Below are 23613 nucleotides of genomic sequence, written 5' to 3' on the forward strand. Positions count from 1 at the left end.
GAAAAGCCTAGTTGTATTTTTCCATCATATTATCCTGCAAATCTTCTTGCCTTTCCCCACCCACAAGATTTGTATGATGATATCTAAGTTAGTAAAAAATTCAGTTCTTTGTTGGTGGTGGTAGAAATGGCTTTGTTTTTTGGTTTTTGGTTTGTTGTTGTTGTTCTTTGAGACATCATCTGGCTACATAACTCAGGCTGGCTTCAAGCTCCTGAGCCTCCTATGACTATCTCATGAATGTTGGGATTTTTGGGTTCAGTTCCATAAGCCCCTTCCTTCTTTCTTTCCTTCCTTCCTTTCATATTACCTTTGCATCAGGAATGGTTTGATGAATAAGATGATGCTTTGTGTCCGTTGTGTCCACTGGGGTTATCACTCTCATCAATAACGACAACACACATTTCTGTAAGAAAGAGAACAAAATAAAATTCTGTTTGTAAGAATTCACATTCTCCCTCTTTCCTCTTTTGTAATCATGAGAGTCACCTTGGTTACTTCTGTTTTCATATCTTATTTTAACAAACAATATTAAAAATGCATTCACTGTAGAAATATGGCATCCAAAGTAGCCATACGTTTCTATGATTGATTCAAGGGCTCCAAAGGGGAAAATAAATACAAGTCAACCAATCAGCAATTCTTGGCTCATTAGAGTTGTTGGCTAAGTTTCCTCCAACTACTAAGAAAGGAAATGTCCTGGCCAAGGAAGGGCTGAGAGTGGCCGTTAGGGGACAAGAATAGAATGTCATTTGTCAGGGAAGCCCTTCTTTCTCAGCCTTGCTGAAAACTCTGGACCATCTGAACATAGCCTAGAGCAAGGGCATTTTGAACAATAGAAAACTGACTTAAAAATCAAAGCATATGAACCATAGCATATTAAACAACAACCAGGAATCTGAAGACAGGTTAGATTTTATGGGATTTACTATAAGAACTCCAAATATGTTTTCATTACATCTAACTACAGAAGTGTAATGATGTTTTTTTCTGTCAGCTTAGCAGGTACACAAGAATTTATTGATATTTAACCATTGCTGCAGCCCCAATATGTAGGTTTAAATTAAGTCTCTATTGTTCTATATACCAACAAAGACTCAGAAGTCAGATGTGGGGGTAAAAACCTGCTAAATTGGAGAAGCTGAGAAGCAACCAACCAGCTGACCTTGCTTTTTGCCAGAGACACAGCAAGAGACTCATCCCAAAACCAAAAATAGCACCAAACTCTATTCCTTCCCTTTCTTTCCTTTTAATCTTCTCTATGTAAATTCCTGGTTTCTCTGTGGCTAATTCCACTCAGCTAGTCGCTGGCTACGTCCCCCAATTCAAGGTTAACTTTATTAACAGTCTTGGGGTGTCACAGTACAATCAAATATCACACAATAGTATAGAACATTTTCTCTTCATAACCAAGAGGAATACACCCTGACCTGAATTGTGCTCCATTACTTCATCAGAACCATGATGCACTTCTTCCTCTGATGGAGAAACCTGGATGTATTGGTTTCCTTCATCAGAGAATCTGTTTCTTCTGGTTCCTAGTTTGGTTGGAGATCAGAGATAAGAAAGAGTTAAGTAAGTGTTCATCCCCCAATCTCCTTCTCTGAAGACTCTTCTTTGGCTGTGTCTTCTCACTATATATGGGAGTGATTTATTGTGACTCTCCATTCTAGGATTGGGGAACTCTTCTCTCTCCTTGCCACCTCAAGTATAAGTTTGTTTCTGATTTAGATGTGGATAGCTGGGGGTTGGGGGCTGAATGAATTATCTTCTATGCTAACTTTGTAAGTTCTGAGTGTTCTGTGTGTTTTGCTATAGAGTTGGACGTGGGCAGACTTCCAAGGTAGACACTGTCATTGTTAAACAACATGTGACACCCCATGTCCTATAATTTGAATTTAATCCAACCAGAGGATCATTATCTTAGTATAGAAGATGAATCTGGAAATGTTAGACTACTTGAGATGCAACCATCTCTGACTATTTCTAGTCAATTAAGTGGCAAGTGTAACAAGCAAGGAGGCCAGCCTGCCTATGAGACTGAATGATCACAAGGTCAAATTGGTGAAATGATCCCATGATGTCACCCTGAAAACCTCAGTCTCAATAATGATTTTTCAATAGCCAAAATTCTCTACTTGAAAGAAACATGTATGGGACGTGAGAGTTATCTGAACCTTCAGGATACCCAGGGCTTTCTTGAGGGCAGGATGGAGTGTGGAAGTTCTTTTAGGTATACAGTGTTGCTGTAGACACTCATGGGCAGGAAGATAGCATGCAATCACACAGACCTGCTTCCTGAGCCTGCTCTGCACTTGAGCACCTTCCTGGATTCACATTTCCTGGAATGTGGAAACAATATAATTCCTAGTTTGTACAGATTCCTTCTGGGTCAAGTTCTGATCACTAATGTACATTTCAATGCAGAATTCTAAGGACTGGTGATCACAGTATCTTAAGGCATTGTTTTAAATGATTGTTGGGCAATACAAGTTTGTTTCACAGAAATTAAGGAAAATATGTTCGATGTGTCAAGGATTTAAAAAAATAACTCAAGATTATGGCAATTTTTGAAAGGACTGAACATAGGATGAAGTCTGTGCAACAGACAACAGAGCCTGGGGACAGGAAGGAATTACCTGCAAGAAGTGGGAGGATGGGGAAGTCCATGATCTAATCACTGCAAAGACAACTTTTTAAAGCTTAGATTTATTCCTTTCCAGATATTTTTCAGTACAAGATGATCAGATCATTCGGTATATTATTTTAATAATGTTTTGAATTTTTTTAAAGCACCTATGTTTAATTAAACCATCTTCTCTACTAGTAATTAAAATAGTAAAAACTTGGGAATATTAACAATAAGCTCCAGTGGTTGTGCTTATGTATAACTTAATGTACCTCTGACTACTTGCTTGGAACAAATTTTAGGAAGCAGAATAGTAGGTGAAAATGCAAAAATAAAAAATGTTAATGGATTTTGATAAGTTGTAGAATGACTTGCAGAAAAATAATATGTTTACATCTGCAGCCCACAGTCTAGTTGAGTACTTTCCTGCATCATTAATACTGAGAGCTGGGAACACCCATGAGCAAAGCCAAATTCTCCATATTACCTTCAGAGTCAGTAGATTTTCTTATCCATATACAGTAGCATATTGCTAGCACCATCAGCAGTGAAAGTGAGACACAAATTCCAAGATGCTGTGAAACTTGACTTGGTACTAAATAAAACAAAGTAACAAAGGCTGTGAGCTGAAGGAAACTTAACAAGTGAAATAAATGTGAGTAGGTTAGTAGGTTAGTGCCAGTACAGCATGTTTACTATTTTTAAGATTGTTTATGCCTGCAAAGAGGGAAGAATTAGTATGGAGAACATTTCACAGAGTGAAAAAAAAACCCTAAAAAAAAAAAAAAAAAAAAAACCTTAAAAAGTTAATAGTAGAAATAAACTATTGTGGAATATTACTTTAACTGTAAAAAGGTGTATTACATTTGTTTATGCTGCATTTGCTTAAAGGTGTAAGGATGTGTGTTTAATTATGTAAAGATGTGCTGCATTTGTTTCACCTTGTCTGCCGAAGGCTCCTGATTGGTCTAATAAAGCGCTCAACAGCCAGTAGCTAAGCAGAGAAAGGATAAGTGGGGCTGGTGGTCAGAGAGAATAAGTAGGAGGATATATCCAGGCTCAAGTAGAAGAGAGAGAAGAAGGGAAAAAGAGAATGAGGACAAAAAGGGACATGCAAAACCCAGGCAGCCACCAGCCAGCCAGACACAGTGACAGCAGGAAAGTAAGATATACAGAAAGGAAGAAGGTAAAAAGCTCCAAGGCAAAATGTAGATAAAGAGAAACAGATTAAATTAAAAGAGCTAGCCAGAAATGAGCCTAAGCAAGGCCGAGCATTCATAACTAATAAAAAGTCTCCATGTCAGGATTTGGAAGCTGGTTTGTGGCCCAAAAGAAAAAGCTTTGTACAATAAACCATTAGTATAAACATGTCTATTCTCAGCCTCTCTGTTACAAAAGTTATGGTCACTATAATGTCAACCAATTTGGGTCTAGGTAAAGGTGAAAATTGGGAGAGAAAAGAGTCTGGAAACTCAAAGTCAAGGACTCAACCCTGCATATAATTTTCTATTATTTTATATTACATCAGGAAATTAGCACATTTTTACAAAGGACTGATTAAGAATGGAAACTTTTGTTAGCCTGTGGTTCTCCTCAGATCCCTGGGCAAGAGAAGTTTGCACATTGGCCTAGAGAAGACAGTTCTAAGAGAACAAAGATAGTATGTTTCTGGTGATGAGATAAAGGCTTGGGGCAATCACAATTTGTGCTCTTCAGGAATACCTGGAGGAACCTGGACTTCCCACATGCTGGCCTGGACTAGGATTAATGCAATTTCTCTAAAGGAAGCATGATTGGTAAAGGGAAAAACTTGGGGTTTGGGGTTACTAATGTCAGCTCCAGCTAACATTACAATCCATGTCTTACCAAACAGTAGGAGGCATTAGAGCAGCTAGCAAGAAGCCTTCCACAGCCATACAGTTTATAAATAATATAAGTCTCTGTGTGTTTACTTGGCTGTGGGACTGGCAGGTGAGAGATTTTTCTGACTGTGGGTCAGCCAGGACCATGAAAACTTCAGCCACAGAAGGAAGTGAATAAAACTTCTATTACCTGAAAATGGTAATAGAAGCAATAAAGAAAACATAAGCTGGGAGAATTCTGGAAATGGAAAATCTAGGTATGTGAATAGGAACAACAGATGCAAGCATCACCAACAGAATACAAGAGATGGAAGAGAGAATCTCAGCCGTTGAAGATACCATGGAAGAAATGGATGTATTATATAGATAATGTTAAATCTAACAAGTCCCTGGCACAAACATCCAGGAAAATTGGGGCACTACAAAAAGACCAAAACTAAAAATAAAAGACTGGAAGAAGAAGAGTCCTAGCTCTAAGGCCCAGAAAATATTTTCAACAAAAACCAAAGAAGAAAATTTTCCTTAACTAAAGGAAATGCCTATAAAAGTACAAGACACTTACAGAATACCAAATAGATGAAAATAGAAGATGAAGTTCTGTCATCACATAATAATCAAAACATTAAATATTCAGAACAAAGAAAGAATACTAAAAGCTGCAAGGGGAAAAGCCAAGTAACATACAAAGGCAGACCTATCAGAATTACACCCAACTTCTCATTGGAGACTCTAAAAGCCAAAAGAGCCTGGACAGATGTGCTGCAGACTATAGGGAACACAGATTCCAGCTCGGATTTCTGTATCCAGAAAAACTTACCATAAAAAAAACACCATAGATGGAGAAAACAAGATATCCTAGGACAAAACCATATGTAAACAACATCTATCCACAAATCCAACCCTACAGAAGGTTGTAGAAGGAAAACTCTAACCCAAGGAGGTTAACTATACCCACAAAAACACAGACAATAAATAATCTCACACCAGGAAAACCAAAAGAAGGGAAGCACAAGCATGCATGTGTGTACAGTCACCACCAACAACAAAAACAAAGTAACAAGAATTAACAATCATTGCTCATTGATATCTTTCAATATCAATGGACTCAATTCCACAATAAAAAGGCACATACTAACAAAATGGATGCAGAAACAGGATCCATCCTTCTACTGCATACAAGAAACAGACCTCAACACCAAAGACAGACATTACCTCAGAGGTAAGGGTTGTAAAAACATTTTCCATGCAAACAGATCCAAGAATCAAGCTGGTATAGCTGTTATGCTATCTATCAAAATAGACTTCCAATCAAAATTAATCAAAAGAGATGGGGAAGGACACTTCATAGTCATCAAAGAAAAAATTCTCCAAGATGATATCTCAATTCTGAACATCTATGCCTCAAACACAAAGGCACCCACATTGTAAAAGAAATATTATTAAAGCTTAAATCACACAATGAAACCAATACATTGATAGTGGGAGACTTCAATACCCAATTCTTACCAATGGACAGGTCATTCAAACAAAAACTAAACAGAAAAATTATGGAGCTAACAGACATTATGACTCAAATGGACCTAACAGATATCTACAGAACATCTCACCCAAACACAAAAGAATATACATACCTTCTTCTCAGCACCTCATGGAACTTTCTCCAAAATAGACCACATACTCAGTCACAGATAAAGTCTCAACAGATACAAGAAAACTAAAATAACCCCCTGTTATCATATCAGACAACCACAGACTAAAGCTGGACTTCAACAACAATAGAAACAACAGAAAGCCTACAGACTCATGGGAACTGAACAACTCCCTACTGAACAACTACTGGATCAAGACAGAAATAAAGGAAGAAATGAAAGCCTTCCTAGACTTCAATGAATATGAATGCACAACATACCCAAACTTATGGGACATAATGAAAGCAGTGATAAGAGGAAAGTTCATAGCACTAAGTGTCTATAAAGAAATTAGAGTAATCTCACACTAGCAACTTAACAGCACACCTGAAAGCTCTAGAACAAAAAGGGGCAAACACACCCAAAAGGAGTAGAAGGCAAGAAATAATCAAACTGAGGGCTGAAATCAATAAAGTAGAAACAATACAAAGAATCAATGAAACAAAGAGTTGGTTCTTTGAGAAAATCAAGAAGACAGCTCAACCCTTCTCCAAACCAACAGAGAGAGAATATGCAAATTAACAAATCAGAAACAAAAAGAGGGGCATATCAAGAAACACTGAAGAAATCCAAAGAATCATTCAGTCATATTTCAAAAACCTGTACTCTGCAAAATCAGAAAACCTAAAAGAAATGGACAATTTTCTTGATAGATACAGCTTACCAGAGTTAAACCAAGATCAGATGAATTCTTCAAATAGACCTATAGCCACTAAAGAAATAGAAGCAGTCATTAAAAGTCTCCCAAACAAAAAGAGCCCAGGGCCAGCTTTTTTTAGTGCAAAACTTTACTAGACCTCCAAAGTAGAGCTAATACCATTATTCCTCAAATTATTCCACAAAAGAAAAACAGAAGGACCAGTACCAAATTAATTTTATGAGACCACAGTTACCCTGATACCCAAATCACCTAAAGATTTAACAAAGAAAGAGAATTACAGACCATTTTCCCTCATGAACATTAATGCAGAAACATTCAATAAAATACTCCTAAACTGAATTCAAGAACATATCAAAAAGATTATCCACCATGATCAAGTAGGCTTCATTTCAGAGATGTAGGGATGGTTCAACATACAGAAATATGACAATATAATCAACCATATAAACAAATTGAAAGGAAAAAAAAACCACATTATCATCTCATTAGATGCTGAAAAGGCCTTTGACAAAATCCAACACCCTGTCATGATAAAAATATTGGCGAGATCAGGGATACAAGGAATATACCTAAACATAAAAAAGCCATCAAATTAAATGGAGAGAAACTGAAAGCAATTCCACTAAAATCAGAAACAAGACAAGGCTGTCCACTCTATATATATTCAATATAGTACTAGCTAGAGCCATAAGACAACTGAAGGAGATAGAAAGGATGCAAACCAGAAAGGAAAAAGTCAAAGTATCACTATTTGCAGATGATATAATAGTACACTTAAACAACACCAAAAGTTCTAGCAGGGAATTCCTAAAGCTGATAAACACCTTCAGCAAAGTGACTAGATACAAGATTAACTTAAACAAAAAATCAGTAGCCCTCCTATATACAAAGGACGAATGAGCTGAGAAAGTAATCAGGGAAACAATACCCTTCACAATAGCCACAAATAATACAAAATATCTTAGGGTAACTCTATCCAAGCAAGTGAAATACCTGTATAACAAGAACTTCAAGTCTTTGAAGAAAGAAATTGAAGAAGATACCCAAAGATGGAAAGATATACCATGCTCGTGGATCAGTAGAATTTCCAACACAAATCTTTACAGACCTTGAAAGAACAATATTAAACTTCATATGGAAAACAAAAACACTCAGGATAGCTGAAACAATCAAGTACAACAAAAGAACTTCCATAGGTATCACCATCCCTGATTTCAAGCTCTACAATAGAGGTATAGTAATAAAATCCTCATGGTATTGGCATAAAAAGAGACAGGTTGATCAATGGAATCAAATCAAAGACCCAGACATAAATCCAAACACCTATTATACAAGGGAAAAAAGAAAGCATCTTCAACAAATGATGCTGGCATAACTGGATGTTGGCATATAGAAGAATGCAAATAGATCCCTATCTATCACTCTGCACAAAACTCAAGTCCAAGTGGATCAAAGACCTCAACATAAATCCAGTTACACTGAACCTAGTAAAAGATAAAGTGGGAAATAGCCTTGAACACATTGGCACAGGAGACTACTTCCTGAATAGAATACCAGTATCACAGACAATGAGATCAACAATTAATAAATGGGTTACCCCAAAACTGAGAAGCTTCTGTAAGGCAAAGGCACTTGTTGTAGAATATTATTTTAAGGTGTGTTACTTTTGTTTATATTGGATTTGTTTAACTCTGCGAAGCTGTGTTTCTTTGTCTGTTTAAAACACCTGATAGTCTAATAAAGAGCTGAACAGTCAATGGTGATGCAGGAGAGAGAAATAAGTGGAGCTGGCAGGCAGAGAGGATAGATAGAAGAAGAAAGAGAAGGAAGAGGACTCCAGGGGCCAGCCACCTAGCCACACACCAATAATGGAGAAAGAAAGAATGGTATACAAACATAGAGAAAAGGAACAGCCTACAGGCAAAAGATGGATGGGATAATTTTAAGTTAAGAAAAGCTGCCTAACAAGCCAAGCTAAGGCCAGGCATTCATAATTAAGAATAAGCCTCTAAGTGTGATTTATTTGGGAGTTGGGTGGTGGGCTCCCCAAAAGAGCAAAAACAAAAAACAACAGACAGTGGCAACAGGGTAAAAATGGCAGCCTATAGAATGGGAAAAGATCTTCACTAACTGCATATCTGACAGAGGGTTGATCTCCAAAATATATAAAGAGCTCAAGAAACTGACATAAAAAAAATCCAATTAAAAATTAGGCACAGATCTAAACAGAATTCTCAACAGAAGAATCTCAAATGGCTGAGATATACTTAAAGAATTGTCCAACATCCTTAACCTTCAGGGAAATGAAAACCAAAACAACTCTGTGATTCCATCTTACTCTAGTCAGAATGGCTAAGACCAAAAACACTAGTGGCAGCTCATGCATGTGAGGATGTGGAGCAAGGGGAACTGTAAATGGAGGCTTTTCTCTGTCTCACCTTGTCCTGCAGCTGTTTCCAAATAATCACTCAGAGGCTTATATTAACTATAGATGTTTGGCTGATGAATCAGGCTTGCTTCTAACAAGCTCTTACAACTTAAATTAACCCATTTCTATTAATCTATATTTTGCCACATGTCTCATGGCTTTACTTGTGTTCTAATACATCTTGTTTCTCCAGCAGCTGGCTGGCAGCTGCCCTGACTCTGTCCTTCAGTTTGATAGTACTGCCTGACCTTATTCTGTCTCACCATTGACCAATCAGCTTTACTTATCAACCAATGAAAGCAACACATATTTACAGTGCACAAAAAGACCATCCCACAGCAGGGAACACTCCCCCATTGTGGTGGAAACACAAACTTGTACAGCCACACTGGAAATAAATATGACAGTTTTTAAACTGGAAATCAATCTACCTTAAGACCCAGCTATATCACTCCTGGGCATATACTCAAAAGAGATTCCGTCCTACCACAAAGACACTTGCTCAGCTTTGTCCATAGCAGTTTTATTCATCATAGCTAGAAACTGGAAACAACCCAGATGTCCCTCAACAAAGAATGGATAAAGAAAATCCATTTACACAATGGATTATTACTCAGCTTTAAAAAAAAAATCATAAATTCTGCAGGCAAATGAATGGACTAGAAAAACCATCTTATTGAGGTAACCCAGACCCAGAAAGACAAACATGTCATGTATTTATAAGTGGATATTAACTATACAATAAAGGATAATCATGCTACAATTCACAGACCCAGAAAGGCTAAGTAACAAGGAGAACTCAGGGACAGTTGCGTGAATCTCCCTCCCTGGGAAGGGGATATAGAACAGATATTGTGGGTGGATTTGGGGCAGGTGGGGATGGGAATAGGAGGGATCATGTGGAGGGGTGATAGAGAGAGACAGAGTACTGGAGAGACAACTGGAACTTGTGGGCAATCCAGGGGCAAGGTAGGAAACCTAGTGCAATGAAAACTCCTAAGAATCTATTAGGGTGACCGAATTTAAGACTCCTAGTAATGGGGGATATGGAGTCTGAGCTGACCATCTCATATAACCAGGCAAGTCTTCAAATGGAGAGGTTGGGACTCCAAGCCAGTTACAAAACCTTCAACCTACAATTTGTCCTGCTAGCAAGATGTGCTGGGGTAAGGGTGGCACAGAAATTGTGAGAGTGACCAGTCAATGACTGATCCCACTTGAGACCCATGCCATAAGAGGGAGCCCACCCCTGACACTGCTTGGAGAAACCAGAGGCTGGACATCCCAGAGACCTAGGATAAAACTAAACAAGCCCAAGGGAGGAAAAAGTAAATGAAATGTTTCCTGATGATATTCTGCTATACTTATAGACAGGAACCTGGAATAATTCCCATCAGAGAGGCTCCATCTGCAATTGATGGAAACAGATGTAGACACCCAAAGCCAAAGATTAGACAGAACTCAGTGAATCCTTCAGAAGAGGGGGAGAAAGGATTGTAGCAGCCAGAGCAGTCAAGGAAACCCCACAAAACCCCACAGAATTGGACTTGGGGATTTAGCTCAGTGGTAGAGTGCTTGCCTAGCAAGCACAAGGCCCTGGGTTCGGTCCTCAGCTCTGGAAAAAAACAACACAGAATTAATAAACCTGGACTGATAGGAGCTTACAGAAACTGAACCAACCACCAGGGAGCCTGCATGGAACTGACCTAGGCTCTCTGCATATGCAATAGTTGTATAACTTGATAGTTTTATGGGGCCTATAACACAGGGAGCAGGGACTGTTTCTGATGCTTTTACCTGCTTTGGGGACCCTTTTCCTCCTACTGGAGTGCCTCATCCAGCCTTAATATGAGGGGAGGTGCCTAATCTTACTGCAAATTGATATGCAATATTTGGTTGATATTTCTGAGAGGCCTGTCCTTTTCTGAAGGGAAACGGAGAAGGAGAGGAAGAGATGAGGGACTAGGAGAGGAAGGAGGGGAAACTGTGGTCACAATGTAATATATGAGAGAATAAATTAATAAAAAACTTTAAAAAGGAGAACTACTGAAACCAGACATATAGCAGGGGACTCCCTGCTTGGTGGCCTGGGAAGGCCATTGGGCAAAGCTCTGAAGGTGAAGCCTGGATTGTATTAAAGACCCCACAATGCTGGAAATGAAAGAGCCAAGGATTGCTACACACAGAGAACAGAACCATCTCAAAAGAATGAAGTGTTTTGCAGTCAGAAAAGCTGGAAGGGCAAAGCCATCTAAGCCCTTGACATCAGACATGGAGTTAAAGGATTTGGTGTTTGACCTGTTAGGTTTCAGTCTTGACTTTATAGTGGGTAGTAGTTAAGAGAACATCTTGAGTCTTAGGAGAGGCTGGACTTTTCAATAGTCTTGAAACTGAAAGACTATGAGGACTTTTGAAATTAGAGTGAATGCACTGCAATATGACCAAAAGCCTATGGAGGCTAGGGAGTACAATATGGTGGTTTTAATGAGAATGCCCTCCATAGGCTCATATATTTGATTGCTTGATCCTTGAAGGAACTAGTTGAGAAGGACTAGGAAGTGTGGCTTTGTTGAAGGAGGTGTGTCTCTGGGGGTAGGCTTTGAAGTTTCAAAAGCTCATGCCATTCCCAGTTAGCTAAGTTCTCTCTCTCTCTCTCTCTCTCTCTCTCTCTCTCTCTCTCTCTCTCTCTGTGTGTGTGTGTGTGTGTGTCCTCTCTGTCTGTGTGTGTCTGTGTCTCCTCTCTGTCTCTGTCTCTGTCTCTGTCTCTCTCTCTCTCTCTCTGTGTGTGTGTGTGTGTGTGTGTGTGTGTGTGTGTCTGTCTGTCTGTCTGTCTGTCTGTCTGTCTCTCCTCTCTATCTCTGCTTCTTGCTTGTGGATCAGATGTAAGCTCTCAACTACTGCTTCAGCATCACACTGGCCTGCCTATTGCTATGCTCCCTGCCATAATGGCCATGGGCTATAACCCTCTGGAACTGTCAGCCCAGAATAAATGCTTTCTTTCATGAGTTGCCTTGGTCATGGTGTTTTGTCATAGCAAAGAAAAGGAACTAAGAAACCAAACCTCAGTGAAGAATTCATGCCTAGTACCTTGACTGCTCATTCTGGTCTCTTCCTTGCTGGGATACTCTTGCTACAAGCCTCATCTTGGGGCATGTGAGAAAACTCTTTACCTGCCTGCCCACTGGACAGGATGAATTTGAGGATGAAAGGTTATGAAAAAAAAAGAAAAGAAACCCTTTTCCAGAGCTGGAATTGCCCCAATGCTTCACTGTGGGTGAACTGAAAACTAAATCTTAAGGAGATGGGGCATGTGTAGTCTTCAGGCAGATGCTTCTGGATTTGTTTTTCTATACTCCGAAATAAATCCAATATGAGGCAACGGTTTTAAAAATAGAATTTTGGCATCACTGCATTTTACATAAAACTAACACTCTTATTGGGGAGAAAAGTAGGAACTTTATATGCATCCATATTTTTCATTCTATATCATGAAAAGGAGTTTTGTCAGTCAGCATAGAAGCTTTCTTTGGAAACTACATAACACACAGACAGCTAAAAATTCATGAAACACATAATAATTTTCACAATCTCAAATATCCTTATTAAGGGATAAAAGAGAGCTATTAGAGTTTCCTCTATGCCAGGGTGATAGAGTAAGGGTGGTGAGGCCAGGCACCTCTCCAGAAAGCCAACTTCATGGCACACATTCCCCAACTCTCTGGTCTGTGGACTAGGAACATTCCATGTAAACAAAAAATTTTGGCAACTGAGTATAGTGAAAAGTGAACAGAACCAGACAATTGCTTGGTGCTTCAAATACCTTTTGTTTCTACCAGATTAACAGACATCACCAGGTTTCCCAGAATCCAGCAGTACCCAATTCTAACTTCCCCTATTCCTACTGCCTCAGCTCCTTAACAAAGACCCTAAAGTGACACAGCAGTGAATGGGGAGTTGAAGGTATTTATCTTAGAGCCACCAAAATGTACACATCTCCTTTCATTTCAAATCACAGAAACAATGAAAAAGCAAACTTCTGAGAGTAACTTTGATCAAAAGATGGCACGTCACCTATTATGAAAAGTTTTAACAAACCTTTGTTGCAACGCCCAAACACCATTAGCCTGCCCTATTTGCAGCTTACCTACATGTAGCCTGTGGACGGTAAGTAATGTATGCTCAGTTGAAGAGACATTGCACAAGTATTCCCCACTGTCTGAAGGATTAAGATACTTCAATGTTATGGGGAAGGCACTGTGACTTCTCAGCTCTTTATTCTGTGAGAATCGGCGGTCATTAGCAGTTCTGTTCTGTGCAGAGTTCAGATGCCAATCCAAGACATTTTCTCCTTTGGACCAATTAACATGGAAGTCTTGATTTTGCAGAGAGAAATTGCTGCTGACTCTACACCAGAGTGAGATGGACTCACTTTGAGTCATCCAATGACTACCTAACAACAGAAACAAAAAGGAAACTAGTGAAGACCAAACTGACGGATGAATTTTCTAAATTACACTTAAGATTAGGAAGGAACACAAACTGCAGTATTTATGTCTGTGGGGAAAACTTTCTGATATTTGTATTGTAGAGTTTCATATGAGAAAAGCTGTCCTGTTTCTATTTTAAAATTTTTCCCTAAGGTTATATTAGACCTTCGCATTGTGCTGGAATGGGGTCTTCCAGGGAGGAAAGCTCCTGGATTTTAACTCCTCCAACCTGAAGAATCACTCTGGAACACTGCACCTGCTGCAGAGTCTGGCAACTTGAGTTCAATTCCTGGAATCTCCATAGTGGAAGGAGAGAACCCACTCCCACAAATTATTCTCTGACTTCCACATGCACAACATAGCATTATGTTTCCCCCAATAAATAAAATAAAAGTATTTTTAAAGATCAGTGCTTAAAACACAGCAATAATAATAGTAAAAATAAATCTTTTAACTGGAGAGAATCAGGGGTTGTGATCTGCGAAAAGACACATATTTCTGTGCAGGCGGGAAATCCCGTTTGGAGGAGGAACCATAGATAGATAAAGAGACATTCATGGGCAGATCTCCAGTGTTTTCACTCAGAGTATAAACACCTAATAAGGTAGGTACTTCAATTTTATGAATACAAAACGATGCTCAGAATCAATGCAGCCAAATTATTCCATCTGCAGTTGGGTTTTCTTTCTTGTTTCCTTGTATATCTATCCCAGCCTCTGACATAGCACCTCTACACAGAAAGTCCAATGGAACCTACCTGCCAATGTCCACTGTCCTCTCCATGTCTGATTGAGAAGTGAATTTTCAATAACACACTCAAAAGATGAATTTGATCCCGTAATATTCAGTGTACTTTTAACACAAAAAGGACCTGGAGACCCAGTTACTTCTGTACTGCCTTCAGAGACATCTGCATTGTCCATTTTCCATGTGATACGTGGAAGAGGATAAACACTCAGGATACTGCATACTAGAAAGCTTTCTGTGTTCTTTTTTTCATATTTCATTAAAGGTGTGTGGAAAGCTGCATGAAACACAGTGAGTTATAAAGAATTGTAGCCATTAGTTTCTTTATCACTACCTATGCAATAATGGCTAAATTTTATGAACAAGACCTCTCAGTTACTTAAAGAAAAATTCCATCCAAACTAAAACTGAAGAAGTTTAAGATTGGGTATTGTTGTCTGGGAAGAATAGAATGAATTGACATGGATACACAACAAATAATGTTCTCTACAACCTTTTATGATAAATTTAATGGCCTCACTGAGCAAGAAAATAGGGTCAAAATCTGTAGAATTCATGCGATACTCTCTACGAACTCAGCCTATTTGAGTGTTGTCTTTCTAACATACAATTATGAGTCAACATATAAGACAGTTAAATCATAGGAAGAAAGCATAAGAATTAAATTTTAAAAATATATTAGAAGATATCCTCCCAAAGCATGCAATGCTGTGCCTACTGCACATCACTCTATTACAGAGAATACCCTAGGTGTTCACACATGCACATACACTCATACTCAATAGTGGGCTGGAAGAGAAGTGTGATTTCTCTTCCAGCCCACTATTCTACAGCAAATATTGCAATAGAATAAGTCATATGATATCTGTGATTTCCTGGTGCATATGAAAGCAGTTCTGTATTATATATACAATCACTTACATATGTGCTTTATAATTACTTTGTTTCATTTGAAACAGGTTCTTTTCATGGAGTACAGTCTCACCTCAAGCCATCAATCCTATTTTTTCAGCCTCCCTAGTACTAGAATTATAAGTACATGTCACCACACTATGCTCTGTAGCAGCATTATGTCTTACAAACTATGCCCAGCCATAAATGAGACACCTATGTCACAACCCTCCTCCCAAGGCTCAATGAACACTGTGGACGAAGGGGAATGAAGTCTGTAAAAGTTAGAGGTTGGGGAGGACTGTGGCAAAATAGTGTCTTTTGGACATGACAGAACAATTGCATTCATGAACTTACATGGTTGCCTGCACAAAAGACCGGCAAAACTCAAGCCAGTCAACATTCTACCACAGGAAAGGCAAGGCACATGACCCTACATGTCTGGCTGAGGAGCTACTGACAGTTGATGCTGCCAGGGAAGGGATAATTTTCTTTAGGAGTATGACCCCTAGTAGGTTGGCCATAGTCTAGAAGATGGCCCCATACTCATACATATATGGGAAATGCTTATTAGATAAAGTAGGTTATTTAAAAAGGAAAAAAAAAATGGAATGGACACGAGTTGGGAAGGGACTATAGACCCGAAAGAAGTTAGAAACAGTAAATGGGGATTGGATATGATAAAATACATTGCACACCTGTGTAAATGAAAATAGTATATGTATTTAAAATAATAAAATACAACTGAACTAACAATAAATTCATAATAGCAGTGAAATTGACTATGAAATGAAGAATATTGTCTAACATACCATGTCAATGATAAGCACACTCAACATTATCATGCCGTATCAACAAGAACTCTTGGTAGTATGATTATAAATAGGCCATGAGATTATTTCGATTATTTATCAAGTTTTAATTGGATTCTAGTTTAATTAACCATAAACTTAACAATTGGCAACCATGAGTACATTAATCATATAGTATGGCTAGGGTTATATGATAGTTACTGCAGAAAAGATAAAATCATGCAATATCAATAGTAAGTTCTATTTTATTACAAAAGACAGTTTAAATTTAGTTGAGTATTTCTTACCACCATGCTGGAAGAGATGTTTAAGACTGATGATATTCAGTGTTGTGGTGATATTGTGTTCCCCAAAATATTGTGCACCCTAATAAACTTATCTGGGGTCAGAACTGAACAGCCACTAGATATAGAGACCAGAAAATGGTGGCACACATGCCTTTAATCCTAGCATTCCTAAGGTGGAGATCCAGCCAGATCTCTGTGAGTTCAAAGCCACACTGGAAACAGCCAGGTATGGTGACTCATACCTTTAATCCCAGGAAGTGATGGCAGAAAGCAGAAAGGTATATAAGGCATGAAAACCAGGAACTAGAGCTGGTTAAGCTTTTAGGCTTTGAGCAGCACAGTTCGGCTGAGATCCATTTGGATGAGGACTCAGAAGCTTCCAGTTTAAGGAAACAGGATCAGCTGAGAAGTTGGCAAGGTGAGGAAGCTGTGGCTTATTCTGCTTCTCTGATCTTCCAGCATTCACCCCAATAACTGGCTCCAGGTTTGTTTTCATTAATAAGATCTTTGAAGGTTCATGCTACAAGTGTTGATAAAAGTACTAGAGAAATGAATGTCCTTATGCTGCTAATGTCATTGGAATATTAAAATCTTGCTTCTGGTACTTTTAGTTCAGATAATTTGTCATCATCTTATGTAACTATAAAGACATTCATCACAACAGATGGAAAACAACAGAAACCCTGAACATCCACCAGCAGGGGGGAATGGTTATACCAATCATAGCATACCCATACTATGAGATATTATGCATTGGGCACTGTCTATGATATTATACATTGAAATAATGGGGAAGATTTGTAGGAACTGACTTGAAAGGAAGATCTTAGTATATTAAGCTCAGAAGATGCTATTTCAGAATTATATCAAATTACATCATTATGCCTTACTAAAATGTACGTATACACTTACCTCCCACTTTTAGCACCACTTTGTTCACAGTAGATCTACTTCTTGTTCCCACATAGCAGGTATAAATTCCTTCATCCAGAAGGCTTAGTCTTCTGACAGTTAGAGAGGCATTCCCATTGTGAATTTCACTATGAAAGAGGGATGTCCTGTTTGCGAATCTAGGATACTGTCTTTCAAACTGGTCCATGCCATTGAAGTAACTGTGAACAATGTTATCTTGAATTTCCCAGTGAATTACAATTTCAGACTCGCTCGTAAACAGGCAAGGGAGAATTACATCTTCATCATATCTTCCAATAATGAGTTGCTCATTATTACTATTGTGGTAACTGAAGAAGGCTGGGAAGAATAGGTCTAACATGGGGAGGAGAGACAAAATGAAGAGGGTTAGAGGCAGGTGCTTGTCAGGGCTTATATCAGGACTGCCTGAGTGAACCTCCTAGAAGAATAGCCTGCCCATATCTCAAAGAGCCTGGTTTGCTAGTCATTGGCAACAAGACCTGACACTGTGATAGACTATCTTCCCACTCAGTTGAATTGAGTCAAAGTAACTGAGATTGGCAGCTGCCCAAGGCTTAAGGATATTAGTTAGTAACCCATGTGACCAACAACAGTCCTTCTCTCTCCAAATCGCTGCCAGAGGACCGGAAAGAGTGGACTGGAAAGAAGTCACCTTTATACCTACTGTGATATTAATAGTTTTGGAAGCTTGCTAGAGCCAGAAGGCCCTGCATCTGGGGAGAAATTAGTTTTGCTGAGTCAATAAGTGTATGGAGAATTTAGAAGGCAATTCTGGGAGTTGGGGATTTAGCTCAGTGGTAGAGTGCTTGCCTAGCAAGTGCAAGACCCTGGGTTCAGTCCTCAGCTCTGAAAAAAAAAAGGCAATTCTAGGTTCAACAGTCTGTTAGTAATCTGGAAGGTAGTCTTCTCAACCCAAGAGGACGAGGGCAGGAGAGCAAGAGGAGAAATGATTGACATATTGACTTCAGCTTTAGAACATGCACTAGTGATTCTTCATCTTTGTGAGAAGGCAGCTGATAAAAACAACCTAGGGAGGAAATATTTATTTGAACTCATTTATCAGAGGGTTCGGTCCATCCTGGAGGACTCTACTGTTTCCAGGTCTGGAGTGAGGCAGAACATCATGATGGCACAGGAGACAGAGTAAAAGAGAGGAGACAAAAGCAAGGTATAGCTCCCAGGGATATCCACAAAGACCTGCTTCCTCCAGGTAAGACCCTCTTCAGTGTGGTCTAGAGAATGACCTGCAATAGCTGTACTTTTAGTTTCAATTAGGTGACTTTATTAAGCACATAGCAGACAAAAGAAAAGGAACAAAAATCAAGCAGCAGGTAGATAGACTCGGAAGACAGAGAGCAAAACACCATCCATCAGGGGCATCAAGCAGAGAGAACTAGAGCAACCTGAGTGAGAGAGTAAACAAAGGTAACACCATCAAATCACTGCTGGAGTTCCCAACTGAGAGTCTCCCCATTGATAAACTTCTAGCTTCCTGTTCCCACAGGAGGCATTTTTATATCATGGGATAAACAATAGTAATGTCTGTAAGGAATAGTTTGGCTTCTATCTGTTCTCAAGAACACAATGTTTTTAATGTATTTATCTGTTTGCTCCTCACCAGTCTTCCCTGTTACAGAGAGCCAAGTGGCCATCCTGACTCAGGGCAATGTTTTAGAGAATACATGCTAAAACCATGCTTGAGTCTTATACAAGGTGGGGCTCCACAGTCTCAGTACCTGCTTTCAAAAAGTTTAAGTAGCATGTTGTTAGGTCTCAGGACATTCACACATCGAGAAATGCTCTCACACTGAACTGTAGAAGGATTTCTAGTAGTTAGATGAAAGCCAGCATTCCTCAGGAACTTGTGAAACCCGTTCCCATCTTCCAAAAGGAGTCATTTCCCTTACCCCTAGCAAAAGGGACATATGGCTCTCTATTGACATGTACATGTGGTTGCATATCAAAACTCATGCTGGCCTCCAGGCTCCCTCAGTCCCTACTCACAACTACTTGCTATACAATTCAAAGTCAGTGGTAGCCTCCTGGACCTTCCCCACAAGTCCCCAGCTACTCATCCTCCTTATACCCAGACACCCTTTTATTCTCTCTCTTGCTATCTCCTTGCTCTCTGTCTGTCTCTTGTTACCTCACTGTCTCCTCCACTATTCTCTCCTGCTGTTCTCTCTTCTCTTATAGATAGTCCTGACCATGTTCAGTCTGCTTCTCATTTTGCTCTGCTCTGGACTCTTGCATATGCCTCTGGATGTTTTCTCTCTTTTATTCACAATACTATCCCCCAACCATTCTACGGAGCAGCTTTTCCAGTGGTTCCTTTTCTGCACCTCCTCACATGTGCACATGACAATTTTCCAATATAATGTGTTACAGTCTCTACCTCCTAAGTTTCCAGAACCTTCCAAACTAACACTAGTATCTAGAAGCCAAATATTTAACATGTAAGGCTTGAGGGACCATTCCCATTCAAATCATAATAGAACCACATTCACAATACTCCATGAGTCAGACAAATGAGATTGAGGAAATATTATTCTGGACAAAAATGTAAAATTCTAATCCTCTTGACTTATCAGATTTTGGTGTTGTTTTTTTGTGAATGTGAGATTTCAAAAGTCAAAACTACTTAGCATAAGTTCAGGTTTTCTAATGAAAATATACTTAACTGCATCATGGCATTGAAAACAGTATTTTCTTCTCTGAATTCTAAGGTATTAAGATGAGAAAGGACCTTCTATTGTGGACATTGGAGTAAATCCTTTTGGATTTTTGTCACCACTGCCTGAGATTCAACAATTGGGCACTGGCTTTACTCTGTTTCGCCTTTTCCCTTCGTCTGATCCCCTGTGATGTTTCTCTCTGGCTATGCTTTATTATTCTTTCTCAGAGAGTAGTAGAGTCTCTGAGGCAAATGCGAGAGATGCGGCATTGTGCTAAGAAAAAGACATGGGGTAGTGGGGAAGAAAAGAAGTGTCTGCTGCATCTACAGCTGTGCTGCCGTACCCCTCGACTGCTTCATTGCAGGAACTGACCAACAGGACCGCACAAAACCCAAAACCTGCTGTACAGCAAAGGACACCATCAGTGAGGGAGGGAAGAGACAGCCTACAAAATCTTTACAGAGGGTTGGTGTCTACAATATACAAATAAATCAAAGAAATGAAACCTCAAGAAGATAAACACTGAAATGTTAAAATGGGGCATGACACTGAACACAGAGTTCTTAAAAGATGAAATACAAACTTCTTCTAAAGTGAGAAACACTTTTTAAAAGTGTTCAGCATCTTTTACCATCAGGAAAATGTAAATTAAAACTACTTTGAGACTTTCGTTTACTCCAATCAGAACAGCCAAGATTAAAAGGAGAGAGAGAGAGAGAGAGAGAGAGAGAGAGAGAGAGAGAGAGAGAGAGAGAGAGACATGGGAAATGCTGACATGGATAAGGGGAACATTTATTCACCACTGCTAGGAGCAAAAACTGATACAGCCATTATGGAAACTGGTGTGGAGATTCCTCAAAAAGCTAGAAATAGATCTACCACATGTTTCAGCTCGGCCATGTCTGTACAGATGTTCAAAGGTCGCTGTATCTTACTCCAGAGATATCTGTTCTTCAATATTCATTGCTTCTTTATTCACAATAGCCAGGAAATTGAAGCAACCTAGATGTCTATCTCCTGATAGCTGTGTAATGAAAATTAATATAATCAAATATTATTCAGCTCAATGAACACAGCACCAGGACAACTCCTAATCACATGTTGCTATAACCACACATCAGTATATCACTTGACCCTCATCTACAAGTTGGGTGAGTAAGGAAGTGGAAAAGCTTAGGTATGGGAGGAGCTGGAGGGGTGAATATGATCACAGTGCATTGTGTGAAATTCTCAAGGAATCAATAAAAATATTTAAAAATATTTAAAATATTTAAATATTTAAAAATAAATAAAACAAAAAAGTAAAGATTCACTCAAGAATCTGTTTGGGTTATAGCCTTTTAAATGACTGCTTTGTAAGCAGCTATTTTAAAGTGTTTTTTGTACATTGGATGAGCTATGTACCTGTGACTTTCAGCTGTAAAGCTATGTATCTACATCTTATATATTTACAAAGGTTAAAGGTTTATATGCTTCATGTGTGCAAAGTGACCTGTAAAAGCTGTTGGCACCATATTTGTGTGCAGAGCCTGGCAACTGGATGATCTTGCTATTTAAAAACCCCCTCTGCAGGGCTGGAGAGATGGCTCAGAGGTTAAGAGCACTGGCTGCTCTTTCCAGAGGACCTGGGTTCAATTCTCACTACCCACATGGTGGCTCACAACTGTCTGTGACTCCAGTTCCAGGGTACCCAAAACCCTTACACAGGTATACACACAGGCAGAACACCAATGCACATCAAAACATAAGTAAGTAAATAATTTATAATATGAACAAACAAACAAAAACCCCTCTATATCCATTTGCCCTGACTAAATAACAGTTTTATCAGGATCCACAAGACCTGCACAGGTCCAACCTGGATAGTGTCCAAATGCTGAGAGTGGGGAATGGACACGAGCTCCCATCCTTAACCAAAAAACTATGTCCAGGTGACAACACTGTCAAAGGAAAAATTAGTTTTCTCCAGTGGAATCTCACTGGATATATAAACCACATTCCAGGCAGGCCCCATGTCCAGCAACACATGACTGGCACGAAGAGAACTCAATGGTATTTTTGGAGGTATTTTGTTTTTGTCTTATATTGCTTTGTTTGAACATTTTCCTTAAACTTACAGGACTTTTGCTTATATGTTGTGGTTTCTGATTTTATGTTTTCAATGGTGAGTGTGTGTGTGTGTGTGTGTGTGTGTGTGTGTGTGTGTGTGTGTGTGCAGGTGTGTGTATGTGTTTCTCATATGTTTTTCTTTGCTTTTTCAAAATTTATTATTATTATTATTATTATTATTATTATTATTACTGGTTTGTTTGTTTTTCCTGTTTGTTTTATAAAGAGAAGGAAAGAAGACATGGAGTTGGATGCAGATGCGTGAGAAGGTGGGGAGGATCCAAGAAGAGATGAGAGGAGGGATCCATGGTCAAAATATATTGTATAAAAATTATTTTCACAAAAAAGAATAAGTATTTTGCTAATATATTAATATATATATGGAGAGAGAGAGAGAGAGAGAGAGAGAGAAAGAAAGAAAGAATACATGATACACTTACACAGAATGTATGTGTAACTGAGACCATTCTCTAAATCTATAAGAGGTACTAACATTTCATTTTTGGCCAGTGTGGTAGCCCCATTACTGTATTGAACTGGAGGTTCTGAATTTACCTTCCATAGCACAAGTTGATTCAATATGCAAATCTTTTGTGTACTTCTACTATGATGCTAATTATTGATGGCTTTTTTTTTATCTGTGTGTGATAAACCTTCTAAGATTCAACGCTTATGAAAACAGTTTATCTACATGGCATTCTCTAAAATGAAAATGTTAATGATGGTTAAAAAAAAATGTCAATGATAGAACTTTGGAAGTCTGTCAAGCTTGGGTACCAAACTTCCACTCTGAAACTCTATCAGTCAAATAAATGCTCCTTTCTAGTGATGTTGGTAGTAGATAACACATTAGAGAGAGCTTGAAATGGAGCACATAAAAGAAAATGTGATTTTTTTAACATTCGTGTATACTTGTGGGCTGCTGTTTCTGCTAAGACACAAACTGATTACCCAGGAAAGTCCCCAGTGTGCAGAGATACAGCTTTAGTCTCCATAGCTGAAACTAGAGCTGGTTTGGACTTTTGCAAATTCAGAATATTTGAACATACGTTGTAAGATGACCGAGGGGAAGGGCCCCAATTAATGTACCACTCACAGTACGTGTGCATGTTATACACACAACCTAAGGGTAATTTTTTTCCATCTGTGTTTTCACTGGCACCTGTCACATGAGGTCAGCTATGGAATACCCCAACTGTGGTGTCATGTCAGTGCTCAAAATGTTGTAGATTTTGGAGCAGTTTGGATAAGGCATGTACAATCTATAGCCAATTTACTTTTTGTGCTACTATGAATCTCAAGTGGTACAAATAACTAACACTGGTATCACAAAGAGAAGTTACCTCGAGATCCACAAGGGTCCAGTGTGACAGCGAGGAAGAAACACAGCAGTTCCCGTGCCTTCAT

The 23613-nt window shown here is 38.9% G+C and overlaps 1 protein-coding gene across 1 annotated transcript; it reads right to left on the bottom strand.

Moving 5' to 3' along the window:
- Positions 1 to 314: 314 nt before the first annotated feature.
- Hhla2 (HERV-H LTR-associating 2) lies at positions 315 to 23613 on the bottom strand. Its single transcript, XM_036203431.1, has 6 exons — positions 23550 to 23613; positions 17402 to 17755; positions 14510 to 14776; positions 13410 to 13715; positions 3114 to 3221; positions 315 to 403 (listed from the first exon to the last, which is right to left on the bottom strand). The coding sequence occupies exons 1-6, from the start codon at positions 23611 to 23613 to the stop codon at positions 315 to 317; spliced, it is 1188 nt and encodes a 395-aa protein (XP_036059324.1).

This window comes from Onychomys torridus, chromosome 12 (assembly GCF_903995425.1).
Source record: "Onychomys torridus chromosome 12, mOncTor1.1, whole genome shotgun sequence".
NCBI lineage: Eukaryota > Metazoa > Chordata > Mammalia > Rodentia > Cricetidae > Onychomys > Onychomys torridus.